The sequence below is a fragment of the Cololabis saira genome, chromosome 6 (genome assembly GCF_033807715.1).
Source record: "Cololabis saira isolate AMF1-May2022 chromosome 6, fColSai1.1, whole genome shotgun sequence".
Lineage (NCBI taxonomy): Eukaryota > Metazoa > Chordata > Actinopteri > Beloniformes > Belonidae > Cololabis > Cololabis saira.
In genome coordinates this window covers 1,058,907-1,078,947 of record NC_084592.1, presented here as the reverse complement: position 1 = coordinate 1,078,947, position 20,041 = coordinate 1,058,907, and the positions used below count along the sequence as shown (strand labels likewise).

Below are 20,041 nucleotides of genomic sequence, written 5' to 3'. Positions count from 1 at the left end.
TGTATTTCTTCTAAAACTCAAAACATACTTCGCTTATTACACTGATGTCTCCTCCGATGCTAACTTGGGGCTAACTTAGCCCCAAGTTACTACTCACGTTTCTCCTTGTTTACTCTCCTCCTACTTCTCTTCCTCATCCTCATCCAATCAACACAGGATCAAATAACTGACCATATACTTAACCAATAAAACAAAAGAAAAATCCACATAATATCTCAGGATTCAAATTTCGTGATAATTAACCCTTTATCTTCCAAGTGAACTTAAAATGCATTTTTTACCTTTTTAACTGAAATATGTGATATTTTAATAAATGGTTATTTATTGAATTTCATATTAAATGTGATGAAATAATTTTACTAATTGTTATATAACCTTATTTATTACAACTTTGAATTGTTTTTTTCTTTTAAAATTATTATGTCTTTCACTTACTTATTTACTTACTTAGCCTACTGTCTTTTAACCCCTTGTTTTCTCAACGGGGCTACATGTATGTATCAATAGAGATAAATTGCAACCTAAAATTAAAGCTGCAAGCAGCGATGAACGGGCCCTCGCGCGTGCAATTTTAACCAATAAAGGTCAAGGACTCAAAACTAAACCCGATGACACCAACCACAATTCTCTATGTCAAACCGTTCAAAAGTTATAGCAGAAAATAGGGACTATCAAATATTGACCAATCAGAAGAAGGGGCGGGGCTAATTTGAACCAATGATGGTCAAGGACTCAAAACCGAGTCCAATGAAACCACCGCGACTCTGGTGATGTTAAACCATTCAAAAGTTATGGCAGAAAATAGGATCTATCAAATATCGACTCTATCGATATCAACTATTAGTATCACTTCCTGTTTAATGTTGAAGTTTGACGCGGCGCCACGGCACACCATTTCACGAAAACTCACGATTTTAATAACTTTTCATCGTTAACGTCTTTTGTGTCTCCTGAGCGAGTGTTAAGTCGAACCGACGATCCCGCTTGGATGATTTCGTTAAAGAACGACACATGAAAATGGCATAAATTGCGCCAAAATTACATGATTAATTCAAAATGGCCGACTTCCTGTTTGGTTTCGGCCATGGCGCCAAGAGACTTTTCTTCAAGTTACGACATGATACAGGTGTGTAGCGATTTTCGTGCATGTACATCGAACCGTATTGTGGGGCTTGAGGCACAAAGTTTTCTAGGGGGCGCTGTTGAGCCATTAGGCCACGCCCATTAATGCAAACCATGAAATATAAAATTTTTCGCCAGGCCTGGCTTGCGTGCAACATTTGGTGACTTTTGGGGCACTTTTAGGGGGGCAAAAAGGCCCACATTTCGTCGGAAGTCCTACAGATACAATAGGGCCTTCGCACTGTCAGTGCTCGGACCCTAATTATTACTTACTGTTTACAACATACAGAACCAGTTTGATTATAATATATAGTACATAGTCCTACTTTCCATGTTGTTAATGTTTAGTGGCAATTTAATGGCACCTGAATTAAATTAAATTGTTATTAACAACATTACAAATAAAAGTGATACTACACTCTGAATTGTTGAGATACTCCGGGGGGAAGGACCATTACACACACCAGTAGCAGCTAATGTGGAGAGGTTTATTAAAATTTGTAAAATTTTAAGTACAGTAGGCCTAAATACCTGTTTTACAAATGTAAATTCATACATGGTTATGTGTAACTCGTTTGGGAATAACACGCTTACAGAGGTTTGTGAGGGCACCACATACAATAACATCATCTAGTATGTTAACCTGCAACACTAGAATAATTGTTTGGAAAATCTTAGTCTAATCTCTAAGTTTTTCCACCAAAAAATAACTCATTGCACATGGATCCTCACACAAGAAAGTTGTCTAGATGTATCCACTTCCTGCGCAGAAAGCTGTTTTTTTTCTTTTGTGAAGTGAGGGATACGAAGGGGTTCACCATAAGCCGCAAGCTTGTCTCTGATGAAAATCCTCTGCTAAAACCTCATCCTTAGGCCCTAGTTTGAGGAAACCTGACTCGTTGGCAATCTGCTTGTCTAAAAGCCATCCACCCTACCCAGGACACAGAAATGAAATTGCACCAGCTAGAGTGATGCTGTTCAAATACTTAATGGGGTTGTAGGGTTTATATTTTGACCATGTCTGGCCCATCTGATTTTTCCTCTGCATTTGACCCATCCAGGGCCCGGTGTGAACGTCACACACAGAAATACTGTACATAGCAAATGGAGCAGTGGCACACACACACAAACACACACACGCATCAGTGTGCTCCTACACTGACTCACTTTCGGTGAGGGTGGGAACTAGTGATGCGCGGGTCGACCCATAACCCGCGGGTCCCGCAGGTCCCGCGGGTCCCGCGGGTTGCCCGCGGGGCGGGTTGGGTTGGGTCAAGAAATTTTCACTTCATGGGCGGGGCGGGTGAGGCGGGCCAATCCCTCGCAAGTACGTAACCTGCGACCCGACGTCACGAAAGTGCAAACAGCGGCAGCGGGAAAAACAAATCAAGATGGATGAAACGGTGAGGAAAAAAATACGGACAGGAGAATATAAACTGAGAAAAAAAGAAGGTCAAGCTGCTAAATCTCAAGTTTGGGATAATTTCTGTGAGGTAGTTAGTGCATCAGACGACAGCTGCATTGGTTACGTGAAGTGCAATTCATGTAGCCTAATAAGGTGTATAAACACGAGAGCCACAAGACGGGTACATCCAGCATGACAAGACATGTTTGTGGAGGAGGATCTAAGACGTCTCAGAGTGGTATGATTACCTCATTCCTCAACTCATCTGAGGTCACCGACGCCTGTGTTAAATTGTGTTGTCAAGATCTCCGGCCATTTGATATAGTTTCAGGCGATGGATTTTGTGCGCTGGCCCAGTCTCTTATTAACGTGGGTGCACGTTATGGCTGTGTGGACGTCAGCAGCGTACTCCCTCACAGGCAAACCGTCTGCGACACAGCCAAAGCAACGACGGCAGAAAAAAAAGAAATCCTTGCAAAAGAGATTAACAAAGCTCTGGACTGTGGCATTGCAATCACCACTGACATGTGGACTGACGATTACAACAAACGGGCATACACAGCATTTACTGGTCACTGCATCAGTGAAGACTGGAAATTGAAGAGTCGTGTCATAACGACAGCTGAATTTGACTCGACTCTCAAAAAGACAGCTTACAACCTTCACAAGCAACTAATCAAGGAGCTGCATGACTTTGGGATTGAAGCTGATCGTTTACCAAAAGTCATGTTCGTGAGTGACCAGGGAGCCAACATTAAAGCTGCGCTCCGCAGCCACAAGTGGATGCCATGCACAGCACATGTCATCAACATCGTCCTCAAGCACACATTTGATGTTAAAGAGAACACACCAGCATACATGCAAGAAGTGAGTCATGTAATTGATAAGTGCAAAAGCCTTGTGACTTACTTAAAGAAATCTGGTACCGTTGCTCCCCTCCCGCACGCTGTGATACAGGAATGTGAAACACGGTGGAACAGTAAAGTCGCAATGATGCAGTCAGTCATCAAACAGTACCGTGAGATCCAACAGGCCATGGAAGAGAAAGATCAGCTTGACAGACTGGATGGCATTCAGCTAGACGTTTTGAACACGATCACTGAGTTCTTGTTGCCTTTTAAAACTGCGAGTGAAGAGCTGGAAGGTGACAAGTATCCAACCATTCAGCTAGTGGTGCTTTGGTTTTATAAACTGAAGAAACACTGCGAGCCACAGTACGGTGACCCAGAGTACATGGTTTATGTTCGAGCACGGACAATCGAGCTTTTGAACGAGAAACTGTCCATCGTCTTCACCCACAAGCTTGGGACGTATCTTTGTCCACGTTTCAAGTCCCTCAAGATGTTTCCAGCTGAAGGGAGAAACGCTGTCTACGACCAGGCCAGATGACTTGCCAGGGAATTTGACAGATCGCAAACACCACTCCCAGCGGGGGAGCCTGAGCCGGCCACGGTTAAAGGTAAGAAAGTATTCATAAAAATATAGCCGTAATAATAATAAACAATACGCTTGTTGCAGCCGTTCCAATAATATCATTATTGTTTATTGTTGCTGCATTTCAAAGGGCGATTATTGTTGATTATTCTGCATATTGTTTTATAATATTGTTTGGGTAGACTGAGTTGTTTCGATACCTGTTGGAAAGAGGCAGTAGTCAAAAAAGTTTTGTGACCGCTGTTTAAGTTAATTCGTTACCTAAAACGTTTTTTTCGTTATAGTATTATTTTGTTCAGTTTAAAAAGTAATTTTAGATCATGTTTTGTGTGGTAAAATAAGTTAAATCATTTTTTTGAAGTCGCGAGTTTTTGGCGAGTCGAGCTGATGCCGCCTGCGGGACTCACGTTTTACCAAGAACAGCTGGGACAACGATTTATTAAATAATAGGCTACATCTTATGACAACTTAGTCTATTACAATGGTTGATTTAACAGCAATTCGCTTTGGCGTAAAGCTACTTTCACATAGAGGGCACACAGCGGTAGCCGCCGCCGGCTTTCCCATTCATTGCGCAAGGGCGCAGGGTCTGTCGCCGAGGTCGGCGGCGCGCAACAGGGCGCACGCCGCCGGGATGGGCGCAGACTCGGCGCAAATCACTGCGCCCTTGCGCAGCGACAGCACATACACAATGAATTGGAAAACGGCGCCAGACCGGAAAAAAACTTTTTCCGGTCGCCAAGCAACTTGCACGCTGCGCGCTGCTCTGCGCCGAGTCTGCGCCCACTCGCCGCCGACTCTGCTCCACCTGCGCCGACTCTGCGCCGAGTCTGCGCCCCCCCGGCGGTGTTGCCGCGTTCTATGTGAAAGTAGCTTAATAATGAAGGCTAAATCAAAATAGTAAAACTATATTATTCCATTTTGTTTTAGTTGAGGACGCCTAAAGAGCCAAAAGAAAACTGGCTGCGTTCAGCGAGTGGGAGGACAATGGTGAAGAAGATGACCAGAAAGACGAGGTGCAGCGCTACATTGACAGCCAGCTATTCTGGGATGGGAATGACCTTTTAAGTTTCTGGGAGTCTCAGTCACAGGTCTTCCCTCTGCTTGGCAAGGTGGCCAGAATGATTCTCTGCATCCCTGCAACAAGTGCATGGAGCGAGCGCACCTTCAGCTCAGCCGGCCGGGTGTTCGAGTCCAGGCGAAACAGACTAAACGGCACAGTTGATGCAATTCTTTTTTTGCACAGTGCACATTGAATGGTGGTTAGATTAATGTGGTTAATAGCCTATGTTCCATTATTCAGTTTATTACAAATAGCCACAAAAACCAAATTTTATTTTTATTTTTGGATTTATTGATTGTTTATTTACCAGGCTTAAGATTTTAATTTGTTGCAATTTCCAGTGCACTGTAAAGCCTGTTTTCACCTTTGTGAGAGTGAGACTGAATAAACGCCTTATTCAATGGCACATTTAACTTGTAATCGTGTATTAATACCGGCGGGTGCGGGTTGGGCGGGTTGTGCAAATAGATATGGTGGTGTGGGGCGGGATGGGGCGGGTCATATTTTCTCATTAATGCGGGACCCGCGGGTTGGAAAAACCCCGACCCGCGCATCACTAGTGGGAACCCTCACAACCTGTCAGCTAATTGTAATATTCATAAATATATTCATACCAGGACAATGATCCATGCTGCATTCCTGTTCTGGAGTTTCAGAATGAACACAATCATTTGCTACAGTGTCAGCTCTGTCATCTCTCCTCCTTTTGTTATGGTATCTATAGTAGTAATAGCAGAAATTTACAGTTACAGTTTGTTCTTTAAAACTTTAGTCCACCAGTGGAATACCCATTCGTACAACCTTATACACAACAACCAGACATTTTGATACTGGGGACAGTTTGTAAATGCCTACTATCCAGTGTGGTGGAAATCTGAAAATAAAGACTGACAAAATAACCAAAAATGTCTTTATGTCATTTAATGAAAACCTTGCAAGGGATCAGCATACAATCACAACAAAGTATAATTGCACACTGATGGTTTGCTCCAAGGTGTAGGTGTGTTTTATAGACAAAGATTGTGTAAGTAAATGTGTAATAATCTATAGGCGTGCTGTAATGCCAAATGTCATCAAGTCTGTAAACAGTCAAGAAATACATTACAATGGTCAGGTGATCAGTAGCTCCTTCCTGGACTCAGATAAAGTTGAACAACAAACAAAGAGCATAAGATAAGATGATTGCATTTCCAAGACTCAGACAGTGAGTTCATTCAAAGTACAAGTCTGGAATCAAAGTGCATCATATAAAGTATTACTATGTGTCCGAAATCTAGAATACATTGTTATTTTTCCATTACACCAGTTGCTACCTCGTTTTTCTGTCTTCCGCTGGAGAACAACACCCCTTCCATTGCCAAAATGCACACATTATATGACCTTTGTTGAAAAATGGTCTATAGTTGTTTCTTTTGCTCCAAACTTATTTGCCAGTGTTCAACATTCAACTTTAACAGAGAAGGGCAGGAGACCCTTTCCCCTTGCACCACAGGACTCTCCTTGTGAGCAGCCATCTGGCCACCTTCATGGCCCCACCCAAATTACCTTTCAATTCAATTCAATTCAATTTTATTTATATAGCGTCTAATACAACAGATGTTGTCTCTAGACGCTTTACAGAGATCCAGAACATGAACATAAACATAAACCCCCGAGCAATTATTACATAAACAATGGCAGGTAAAAACTCCCATAGTGGGAGAAAAGCCTTAAGCCAAACAGTGGCAAGAAAAACTCCCCTTTAGGAGGGAAGAAACCTTGAGCAGGACCAGGATCATAAGGGGGGACCCTCCTGCCGAAGGCCAGACTGGGGGAGTCGGGGACGTCAGCAGCACACAGCAGGCATGTTGAAGCAGAGGCGGGATGACCAGAGGGGGGGGGGGGCGCAGGCAGGCGGAAGCAGCAACAGGATGATCAGAGGGGGGGGGGGCGTCAGCAGCACACAGCAGACATCCACGTAGGCAGGTGGAAGCAGCAATGGGTTGACCGGGGATGGGGGGGAGGCCGGGAACGCAGGCCAGAACGCAGCTCCGGAGGCTCCGGCCTGCAAACATGCACAAAAGAGAGAAAAAAAAGGGGGGGGGGGCGGCACAAGAAACTACAGGAACGATGGACAAAAATGATAGCTATGAGATATTTATAATAAATAAAAATGGTAATGGAGAAGAGAGGAAGGGAAAAGGAGAGGAGAAGAAGGGTGAGAGGCACCGCCCAGTGGATCATGTCGGTGTCCCCCTGCAGCATAGGCCTATAGCAGCATATCTACCACCAAGCTATATTTGAGACTAACTATTATAGTCTTGTTCTATAGCTGCAACTACGACTACTGACTCTAACACACTAGAGTTTACACTACCTAGAGATTTACCAACACCAGCTAGACACCTTTATGGGCAGCGACCATCCACAGAGGGATGCTCTTTACCAACAAAAAACACAACTATTCAACGGGACCTCCAGTAGCAAGCAGATCTCTTGTAGAACATGCTCTTACACTCAGCTCAGCAATCTTGCCTGGATGTGGATGGTTCTAGTCTTCCACAACATTCCACTCTTGCTGGAAATTGTCTTTTTTGAGCTCACATATGTTGTGGAGAATTCCACAGGCAAGGACAATGTCTGAAACGGAGACAGTGGCCACTTGGCCAGGCATTTCCAACGCTCCTGGAGTGGCCTAGCCAGTCTCCAGATCTCAACCCCATAGAAAATATTTGGAGGGAGTTGAAAGTCCATGTTGCCTAGCAACAGCCCCAAAACATCATTGCTCTAGAGGAGATCATGGAGGAACGGACCAAAATACCAGCAACAGTGTAGAAATCCTTGTGAAGACTTACAGAAAACCTCTGACCTCTATCATTGCCAACAAAGGATATATAACAAAGTATTGAGATGAACTTTTGTTATTGACCAAATACTTATTTTCCACTAGAATTTGCAAATACATTCCTTAAAAATCATACAATGTGATTTCCTGGATTATTTTTTTTTTGTCTCATCGTTGTGATGAAAATGACAGGCCTCTCTTTTCTTTTTAAGTGGGAGGACTTGCACAACTGGTGTCTGACTAAATACTTTTTTTTGCCCCACTGCATTTCTACACACCCACACATCTTAGGAGGATAACACTTCCCAATTTACCTTCCCTCCCCTCAACTTGCCTTCCGGCCGGAGGTTTTAAATATATCACACCTTGCCTTTACATTGCCAATGCGGATTAAACACACGTTCATCATCCAGCAATATAAGCGGGATACAATCTAAAAATCCCTATTGACAGTTGGAGCTCACATGTACCTTTTGATGTAATAAATGTATTTGAGGAGATTTCTAATCGCAGACTTCCAACGTATCTTCCTCTCTTCAGATTACTTTTTCCTATTCAGCCAATCTTCCTCTCTTAAATCAGTCTTCGCATCAGCTAATCTTCCCCTCTTCCAACGCTGTCCAAAGGCATTGTCTATTACCATCCGTGCAGAACTCAGTTAATAGTTAAATTTGCGTTGCTGTTGATTTAGTATGGTGGTGGGTGAACCCCTTCATCAGCCAGTCTCTGAGGGGATATGCATGGTCTCCAGTTAGATGCAAGGGGATCTCCACATCATTCAAAGAAATGGATATCTGGGAGAGAAAAGATTAAACCTGTTAACCAACTGAAAAAGCCCCCAAGAAAAAAATAAACTTGAAATATCCTGAGAACTTCCTTTACAACTGTATATTTGCTAACCCAGACCACAATTTGTTTACTTGAAATGCATAACTAAATGAGACTCGCCTCACGTGGGAAGATATAAACCGCCTTGCCGTTCTTCAACCCTTTGGAGATACAAGTTCTCTTCTTCCAGGGAGTCCTGGTCAAGACAGCACACATAGGTTTCATAAGACAATAAAACATACATATACGATGAAGACATAAAATACATAAAATCAACAGTAAAATCAACAGTAAAGGACAATCTTTGAAAAATCTGTGTATTGGCATTGTTGTTATTTTTGCTGAAAACATCATGTACAAGTCACATGTTAAGAAACTTTACATAATAAATACCCGCTGTGCCACCCTCACCACCCCATGTTACCAGATCCTCTAAAGGAAGTACAAAAACAATTAAAGCTGCAAGCAGCAATGAACGGGCCCTCGCAACCTTGTGCACGTTCAGGCTGCAGTGGAAGCTTGTATGACTTGCATGTAGATTCTTCAGGCCTGGACATTTAGCGGATGACACCACCCACGATTCTCTATATCCAACCATTCAAAAGTTATGGCAGAAAATAGGGTCAGGGACTATCAAATATTGACCAATCAGAAGAAGGGGCGGGGCTAATTCAGGCCAATGAAGGTCAAGGACTCAATACCGAGTCCGATGACACCACCCACATGTCTTTATCACAACCCGTTCAAAAGTTATGGCAGAGAATATACACCAATCAGATGAAGGGGGGTCGCGCTTTTTGGTGTCTATCGTCGCCACGGTAACGCTTTTGACTGAGAGAAGAAAAAAAATGCCCATCATCGCAGGATCTAGACGCACATTTTGATGTATAACACACCTGGGTGCACGTTACGATTTGGGCCGCAATAACTGCCAAAGGAATGGCATAAATTTCGCTAAAATTACACGATTAATTCAAAATGGCCGACTTCCTGTTGGGTTTCGGCCATGGCACCAACAGACTTTTCTTTAAGTTGCAACATGATACAGGTGTGTACCGATTTTCGTGCATGTACGTCAAACCGTATTGTGGGGCTTGAGGCACAAAGTTTTCTAGGGGGCGCTGTTGAGCCATTTTAACACCCCCAATTAATGCAAACCATGAAATATCAATTTTTTTGCCAGGTCTGGCTTTCCTGCAAAATTTGGTGACTTTTTGGGCACGTTTAGGGGGGCAAAAAGGCCCTCATTTCGTCAGAAAAATAAAAAAAATAAAAATAAAAATTCCTACAGATACAATAGGGCCTTCGCACTGTCAGTGCTCGGGCCCTAATAAATAGTTAAATCAGTAAATAACTGAGTTAAGAAGGAAAGAAAGAAAAGAAAGGAAAAAAAGGGGGAAAAAGTTTAGATTAGATTAGATTTAACTTCATTGTCATTGCACATGTTAAAGTACAGGGCAATGGAATGCAGTTAGCATCTAACCGGAAGTGCTTATGCAGCAAAATAAACACAATGTACAGCATATACACATATATATAAATATGTATGTACACAGTGCAGATTTATAAATAACTGTTGTTATAAGGGTGCAGGTCAGACATGAATGAATGATAATATACATTGTAAACAGATGAGATGTGATTATATGATTTACAACAGATTTGAGTATATTTTATTTTTTTATTTAACCTTTATTTAACCAGGTAGTAGCCCATTGAGATCAAGGATCTCTTTCACAAGGGTGACCTGGCCAGAAAGGCAGCAGCGCACGTCAAAACAAATAAAATCACAAGGTTAAAAGACAGAATACAAAACAATAACAGAGGAACAAAGTAGCAATAAACTGATAAAACCACGTCTTATAAAGTGCAGATGCATAGGAGATCACAGCCAGTTAACAGTAGGTAATCAGATCAATCATATAATGCAGATGTTGAGGAAGACATAACTACCGTCAGGTACAGAGACACTGTCCAATGCTTTCACGCTCTAGGTCCTTCAAGATCGAACCAAAGTCATTGAAGGATATCAGGTCCGTCAGTTTAAAGTCTTTCTGAAAGGTGTTCCAAATAAAGGGGGCAGCGAATTTAAAAGCTCTTTTTCCCAGCTCTGTGCGAACACACGGAATAATGAAGTGCAAAGTATCATGTGAACACAAGCCGTAATGGCTTTGGCTTCTATGGAGATATTTACATAGTAAGCAGGGACCAATCCGAGAAGGGATTTATAAATAATGCGCAACCAATGCATACGCCTGCGTACATATAAAGATGGCCAAGCGGATTTGGCATACAAGGTACAGTGGTGGGTAAGATGTTTACAGCCAGTGACAAATCTCAATGCACAATGATACACAATGTCAAGTGACCGCAGACACTGGGCAGATACATTCATATACAACACATCACCATAATCCAGCAGATCATTCATATACAACACATCACCATAATCCAGCAGAGGCAAGAATGTTGATGTTACCAGGTACTTCCTAGCACTGAGGGAGAAGCAGGCTTTGTTTTGAAAGAAGAAGCCTAACTTCACCCTGAGCTTGGAGACCAGATTTGCAATGTGGGATTTGAAGGATAATTGGCGATCGAGAAGAAAGCCCAAGTACTTATAACTTGACACTGATTCAATTTCTTTTCCTTGAAAAGTTAAGATGTTAGGAATATTTGGTGGCACTTGCATTCGAAAACAGCATGAATTTGGTTTTGTCTGAGTTTAAAACCAATTTTAGCTTCTGCAGGCGAGACTGTACAACATCAAATGCAGATTGTAAAAAGTCAAAGACCTGTACAATAGATGACTCACAACAATAAATAATAGTATGTCACCATAAAAGTGATACATAGCATTTGATAAATTTTCGCAGAGGCTATTGACATAAATAGAAAACAATATAGGTCCTAACACAGAACCCTGGGGCACGTCCTTTGATACAGTCAAAAAGGAAGAGGTAGATCCTGACATCTGAACACATTGTGTTCTAGCAGACAAATAGTTGGCAAACCAAGATGCTGCTTGCCTAGACACACCTATATGGTGGAGCATATCAATCAGTATGCTATGATCAATCAGAATGCAACCCAAATCTTTTTACAGTCGATCGCCTCAATGATGTCATTTATCACCTTGTGGGCAGCAGTAACAGTGCTGTGCTGTTTCCTAAACCCGGACTGATATTGAGATAAGATATTGTCAGAGTCTAAATAGTCCTTGAGTTGATTGCTAACAAACTTTTCAAATAACTTTGCCAAAATGCACAGTTTGGAGATTGGCCTATAGTTATTAAGATTTGAGGGATCACCCCCTTTCAGCAGGGGAAGGATGAAGGCAGATTTCCAGACATTTGGGATCACGTTACTGACAAGACTAAGATTAATATTAAATGATAAAGGTTCGGCAATAAAATTAGCAGCTAATTTAAGAAAGTAGGGATCCAGTTAATCAGGACCTGCTGCTTTCTTAGTGTCCAGTTGTACTAACGCTCTATGGACCTCCAAGACAGATACCGGCATAAAGTGAAACAGCTGATCATAAGGCCTACTGTCTTCGCATGGTGCAGGAAAAACATTATCCGCGTGCACATTAGAATTTGTCAATTCCGGGTACAAGGATTCGAATATAAAATCTGCAGAAATAAAATGCTCATTAAAACAAGTACAAAACGATGTACAAGAACTTAATTTGTACTTGAATGGTTCCACAAATAAACAGAGCAGCCAAAAAAGTCATCCATCTTCACTTGGAAAATTAGGCCTGTCTGAGGGTGCGCTGATGCATTGATACGGTGGGACAAAAAAGTATTTAGTCAGCCACCAATTGTGCAAGTTCTCCCACTTAAAAAGACGAGAGGGGCCTGTAATTTTCATCATAGTTACACTTCAACTATGAGAGAAAGAATTGGGGGAAAGAATCTAGGAAATCACATTGTAGAACTTTTACTGAATTAATTGGTATTCCTCTGTAAAATAAGTATTTGATCACCTACAAAGAAGCAAGATTTCTGGCTTTCACAGACCTGTAACTCCTTCTTTAAGAGGCTCCTCTGTCCTCCACTCGTAACCTGTATTAACTTGTTATTTAACTTGTTCTCAGTAGAAAACACACCTGTCCACAACCTCAAACAGTCACACTCCAAACTCCACTATGGCCAAGACCAAAGAGCTGCCAAAGGACGTGAGAAACTAAATTGTAGACCTGCACCAGACTGGGAAGACTGAATCTGCAATAGGTAACAGCTTAGTGTGAAGAAATCAACTGTGGGAGCAATTATTAGAAAATGAAGACATACAAGACACTGATAATCTCCCTCCATCTGGGGCTCCAAGATCTCACCCCGTGGGGTAAAAATGATCACCAGAACGGTGAGTAAAGATCCCACAACCACACGGGGACCTAGTGAAGGACCTGCAGAGAGCTGGGACCAGAGTAACAAAGGAACCATCAGTAACACACTACGCCACCAGGGACTCAGATCTTGCAGGGCCAGACGTGTCCCCTGCTGTACATGTCCAGGTCTGAAGTTTGATAGAGAGTATTTGGATGATGCAGAAGAGGATTGGGAGAATGTTATATGGTCAGATGAAATCAAAATAGAACTTTTTGGTAGAAACACAAATTATCGTGTTTGGAGGAGAAAGAAAGCTGAATTGCATCCAAAGAACACCAAACCTACTGTGAAGCATGGGAGTGGAAACATCATGGTTTGGGGTTGTTTTTCTGCAAAGGGACCTGGACGACTGATCTGTGTAAGGGAAAGAATTAATTGGGCCATGTATGGTGAGATTTTGGGTGAAAACCTCCTTCCATCAGCAGGGCATTGAAGATGAAACGTGGCTGGGTCTATCAGCAGGACAATGATCCAAACACATCGCCCCGGCAACGAAGGAGTGGCTTCGTAAGAAACATTTCAAGGTCCTGGAGTGGCCTAGCCAGTCTCCAGATCTCAACCCCATAGAAAATATTTGGAGGGAGTTGAAAGTCTGTGTCGCCCAGCGACAGCCCCAAAACATCACTGCTCTAGAGGAGATCTGCATGGAGGAACGGACCAATCACTGCTCTAGAGGAGATCATGGAGGAACGGACCAATCACTGCTCTAGAGGAGATCTGCATGGAGGAACAGACCAATCACTGCTCTAGAGGAGATCATGGAGGAACGGACCAATTCAATTTTCAATTCAATTTTATTTATATAGCGTCTAATACAACAGAGTTGTCTCTAGACGCTTTACAGAGACCCATACCCAGAACATGACCCCCGAGCAGTTATTACATAAACAATGGCAGGTAAAAACTCCCCTAGTGGGAGAAAAACCTTAAGCCAAACAGTGGCAAGGAAAAACTCCCCTTTAGGAGGGAAGAAACCTTGAGCAGGACCAGGCTCATCAGGGGGGACCCTCCTGCCGAGGGCCGGACTGGTGGGTCAGGGACGGCAACAGCACAGCAGGCAGGTGGAAGCAGCAACGGGATGACCGGGGGTGGGGACCGCAGGCCAGCACACAGCTCCCGAAGCTCCGGCCCAATCAGCAAGTCCCAGGTTGGGGTGCAGGGTCAGGAAAAGACTTGTGCTCCGTAATGCAAGCTACAAGCCACCCATGGCCACCTGCAGGACAAAAGAGAGAAAAGGGAGGAGAAGGGGGGGGCAGCAACGGGATGACCAGGGGTGGGGACCGCAGGCCAGCACGCAGCTCCCGAAGCTCCGGCCCAATCAGCAAGTCCCAGGTTGGGGTGCAGGGTCGGGGAAAGACTTGTGCTCCGTAATGCAAGCTACAAGCCACCCACGACCACCTGCAGGTTCCGGTGTCCGGCAAAGGATGCTGCAACATCCAATCACTGCTCTAGAGGAGATCATGGAGGAACGGACCAATCACTGCTCTAGAGGAGATCTGCATGGAGGTATGGACCAAAATACCAGCAACAGTGTAGAAAACCTGGTGAAGACTTACAGAAAACCTCTGAATTCTATCATTGCCAACAAAGGGTATATAACAAAGTATTGAGATGAACTTTTGTTATTGACCAAATACTTATTTTCCACTAGAATTTGCAAATACATTCCTTAAAAATCATACAATGTGATTTCCTACTACAATACAATAACTACAATAACCTAACTTATACAGAAACTTATGCTGCTACTCCTGATCAATACTTGCACTGTCAATGTCCAAATATCTGTTGTGCTTGCGCACTTTATATGTTTCACCAAGGGAAGTGGGAAACGTCCTCTCGATTCCTTGTATTCTTCACATGTGAAGAATTGACAATAAAGCTACTTTGACTTGACTTTGACTAGGGTCACAGTGGTCTCTTTGACCCTGTCCTTCAGGCAAGACAGATTTCCAATCTGTTGCAGGGGCACATATAGACAAACATCACACGTGCTCAGAATCACTTGCTAGAATTACCCCCTGGCCTGAGAAATGTTTTTTTTGACTGTGGCAGAAAACCGACACAAACACGGGGAGACATGTACACACAAAAGCCCTAACCAGGATTCAACTGGGATGCAACAGTGCTATACTCAACTATTTTACCATCTAGATAAAGTAAAAGATAATGAAACTTATTTTAAAACCTATTTCAAAAATAGTGGTTTGAAAGCATACCATACCAACTTTATTAGTAAAGCAGTTTAAAAATAACCACACTAGATGAAAGTACTGTTCAGAATAATGAATAAAGAATTAAAAAAAAAACATTAAAAAATACACAGCTTGCATGAGACATAAAAATTACAAATTAAATACAAATAAAACAGGTTAAAAGATAAAACATTACAAAAATAAAAACATAATTAAACTGAATGAAAACATTTATATAAAACCAACTAAAAATAATCATCTTACGTGGTGCCAAAGAACAAGAAGAAGACTTTGGTTGTATTTAAGACAGGTCCTAAAGCAGATCATAAAGGGGCATGTCATTCCACATTTTTGGCAAAAGAAAAAAGCTTAAGTGTGAACATTGACACATCAGTGTTGACATTATTGACATGATTGCACTGGATACTAATTAACATTTCTTGATGACTGTGACTGTCTCAGAAAAAATAAATCAGACAAACAAACACACCTTTTCTGTGTTGTTGTCGATTAGCTAACATGAATTGGTTGGGCACAATGTTTGTCTTTAGCTCGCTGATTGTATTAAAAAAATCTAAATATGCCTTGAAGGCAGAGCCAGCATGCTCCATTTCTCAGTCCAATCAGACACAGATGACTGGGTTATGTGGATGGAAGTCATCCTCTGTGTTCCCACCTTCATTTGGAAATAAATGATAAGCTCTTGAATTTTGTTCACAGCCATGGTTCATCATTTTAGCAGATACAGGTCACTGATCATTTTGTTTCTGTTTGTTTATACTGCTATTCTGTTTCCCTTTCCAGGAACTGCAGATATCTGTCCTCCTAGTAAAATCATCTGTGTTGACAAAGCACTTGGTAAGAAACAATTTTCTTCCTATCTTTTTTGATTACAATACACTCTCCCAATAGTAAATGGGAATACAATCAGTAATTAAAGCTGCAAGCAGTGATGAACGGGCCCTCGCACCCTTGTGCACGTTCAGGCTGCAGTGGAAGCTTGTATGACTTGCATGTACATTCTTCAGGCCTGGACATTTAGCGGATGACACCACCCACGACTCTCTGTATCAAACCATTCAAAAGTTATGGCAGAAAGTAGGAACTATCAGATATCTACCAATCAGATGAAGGGGCGGTGCTAATTTGCAGCAATTATGTTCAAGGACTCCAAACCAAATCCGATGACACCACCCACGAGTATTTATCCATACTGATCAATAAACCAGATAGGAAATCTGAAAATTTAGACAGAAACTCTAGATAAACACCAGCAGGGGGCCGGTACACTACCAAAGGGCGAGTTACCATATACGGTAATTTCCGTGGACATGAAAAACTACTTTCCCCAAACTTCTCAGTGAGGTCTTGAAGTCATGTGAGTTAATCCTGCCAATCAGCACAGATCATGCTTTGTCACAGACAGTGTCATCATGGCATCTGACCAATCAGTAGAGCCCTGGAGAAGCGGGAACTTCATTGATTTTCAAGAAGGGGAAGATTCACATTTTTGCTCCTACCTTCTTCCACACAAAAGTTCAGAAAGCTGAAACTAACCATGCTAAGTTGATGACACTCACACAGTATGTGTTTGAAAGATGGGGCTAACTGATGAGATAAGTGTTGTTTGTGCAGAATTAGTGAAATCAATGAAATAGTTAGCATGAATAATGGTGACCCCATATATGATCATACGCCCCTGTGTGGTAAAACTAGTGCAAGTGACTAAGGGACCTTTTATAGACATATGCCAGATACTCTAGTAACCCATACTTTGTGCATTTTTTTACAAATACACCCCCTTATGGTCAAACTAGTTCAAGTGACAGTGTCCTTTTGTAGACATATGCCCGGTGCATCTAGTAAGTCATACTTCGGGTGTTTTCGTTTTACAAATAGCGCATTATAAGGTAAGACAATATTGGATGTTGCATTGGACGTTGCCACAGATTTATATAGCATAATATCAGTACCACCATTAATTCTAATGCTATTCCTCACTTCTTGTTCTTTGGCATGGTCAATGGCATGGTCAACCTGCCTGCTGCTGGTGGAGAGAGAGGGTCAGGAGCTGATTGGACTGATTGGACGAAATATATGGATGGAGAAAAAGAGAAGCCTTATAAGTCAAGTTGTACCATTTATGGAGACAAGTTCTAATATCTCTATGAAGAGAGTATCATAAATATTATGTTGTATGTGTTTTTTGTATTTTTATACATATCCAATGTATGGGTACAATTTCACCCACAATGGGCAAGTAACCATATATGGTAACATCAGTGTTAGATACAATGTTACTCGCGATGGGCAAGGAACCATATATGGTAACTTCTTTGACCTTGATTTGCATCAAGAATAAAAAAAAATGAAAAAAAGAAATAATGAAAAATACTCTGGTAGTAGCCCCCAATAACACTCTAGGGTTGAAATTTTACATTTCCAAGTATTTCAATGAGTGCCCTATAAAGGGTTAACAAAACTGGCTTCTCTGATTTCCAGCTTGGGCGTTTTAGACTAAGCGTGAGGCTTTCGAACGTAATGTAACCGTGGCTGTGATTGGCTTGCTTGGTAGCAACGCATTTCCGGTTCCGGTTTGTGAAGCAGTAGTGAACTTTCAGCGCTCTTTTCTTTGTGCGTGTGTGATTTTTGAACAATAGTTGTCCTTATCTCTTTGATTCACTGTGACTGGAAAAGCCGGAAGCTAAACAAAGTATCAACTGGCGCTCTCGGGGGGTATTGCATCGCAGGGAAATGGAGAGACGGAGAAGTCCGAAGGGTTCATGACGGCGTCATGACGGCGTCACGACGGCGTCACGACGGCGTCACGACAGCGTTACGGCGACGGCGTCACGGCAACGGCGTAGGCTCTGCGTTGGTTTAACGCAGAACCTTAAATCAGGCTATAGTCTGGCCTGTCACCTAGGACCTGCTTGCCATGGGAGACCCTACCAGCGGCGTAATACCCCAGACAACATGCCTCCTAGGATCAGGCAACACAAACTCCTCCACCACAATAAGGAGGGGGCGGCGGTTAAAGGAAGGACGGATGGATATAATCATCAAATAAGCTAATCTTATGGGTTGTATCTCCAGTCTTCATTCCTAAATTGTTATTATTTTGCCATATGGCTGCTGTGGGACGTTCTGTAAAGATGGGGAAAGTCTTTTACCCCTGTGTAGCATGAAGGACTGTTATATTAATCAATTTATGGTGACTGTTGCCATCAGTGATGTGTAAAGAATATTTATCCAATGAATAAATTATTCAACTAAGCCAACCTTTTTAAGTGTTTGAAATAGGAATTCCCAATTAACTTTATGAAATGCTTTTTCAACATCCAATGAAAATATGGCTGCTGGAGCACTTTCTTTCAATTCATAATTAATTAAATTGAATATAGTCTGCACAGGTTATTGCCTACCTTTTAATGAATTATTGATCTTGGGGGATAAATGGCGTTACCTTTTCTATTCGTAGCACTCCTGCTTTTTTGTCTGAATTAATGAGAAACAATGGAGGATAGCTTGCCTGGTTTAACTATTTTAAAAAAGCATAGCTTTGTTCGTTTCAGTAGGGAGTTTTGACCTTGTCTTTAATTTCTGCTATTAATCTAATTAACATGGGTGCTACAATATTCCAAAAGTGCTCATAAACTCTACGGGGAAGCTGTCTGGACCTCCGGCCTCATGTACAAAGAGTGCGGCGCACAAAAAAACGTGCGTACGCCACTTTCTACGTTCACGGTCGGATGTTCCAAAAGTGATTTGAACGTGAAAAGTTGCAGTCTTTCATGCACGCATCAAGGCTGTCGTATGCACATTTCTGGGGTTTTGTCCATTGGCGACACAAGTCCAAAATATGAGAAAATGTGACGTCAACAATAATTTCATGACCACACGTGAAGGACACGACAGTCCCCACATCACCAGATAAGTGACACACAAGTGGAACTGCAACAATCTCACAATTAACCACATGAACATATAAAGGTAGCAGCACAACAATGGAACCTGTCAATCACAATGGCAGCCTTGGTTCTGTTAGAGCAGGGGTCGGCAACCCAAAATGTTTAAAGAGCAATATTGGACCAAAAACACAAAAAACAAATATGTCTGGAGCCGCAAAAAATGAAAAGTCTTGTATAAGCCTTAGAATGAAGACAACACATGCTGCAAGAGGGAGCAAGTCTTCAGGGATCACACCGATCTGCTGGTCCAGGATGAAGACTGGACCATCAGCTGATTTAGGTCACCAAGAGGATCCCTCTTTCACTTCACCAGTTGCTGACAGTTCAGACATCTCTCAGTCGCCATGACGACCGCATGGGACGACTACTCAAGATAATAATAATGACTTGGATTTATATAGCGCTCTTCACACACTTTACAGAAATCATTATTCATTCATACACATTCTCACCAGTGGTGGTAAGCTACATTTGTAGCCACAGCTGCCCTGGGGCAGACTGACGGAAGCGTGGCTGCCATATCGCGCCTAACGGCCCCTCCGACCACCACCAACATTCATACACATTCAAACACATTCACACGGGGCAAGGTGGGTAAGGTGTCTTGCCCAAGGACACTACGACAGCAAACTGGGACAGAGCGGGATTCGAACCGCCGACCTTCCGATCATTGGACGACCCGCTCTACCACCTGAGCTACTGCCGCCCCAGATGATAAAACCCAGATGCTTAAAATATCCCATAACTGTGTCTGAACAGAAAAACATTAAAACACAATTCGCAGCGGAGAACCGGCCCCCCTAAC

General features: G+C 42.4%; 1 protein-coding gene across 5 annotated transcripts in view; it reads left to right on the top strand.

The window, feature by feature from the left end:
• asic4a (acid-sensing (proton-gated) ion channel family member 4a) overlaps positions 1-20,041 on the top strand; it is a 221,153-nt gene that overhangs the window by 173,385 nt on the left and 27,727 nt on the right. For 4 of the 5 annotated variants that reach the window (XM_061723018.1, XM_061723016.1, XM_061723017.1 and 1 more), the window contains one exon: positions 16,070-16,123. The exons of the other annotated variant lie outside the window; for it this stretch is intronic. In XM_061723018.1, the coding sequence (XP_061579002.1) occupies positions 16,070-16,123 (54 nt within the window). The remainder of the gene's footprint in view (positions 1-16,069; positions 16,124-20,041) is intronic. 5 annotated transcript variants of the gene reach the window in all.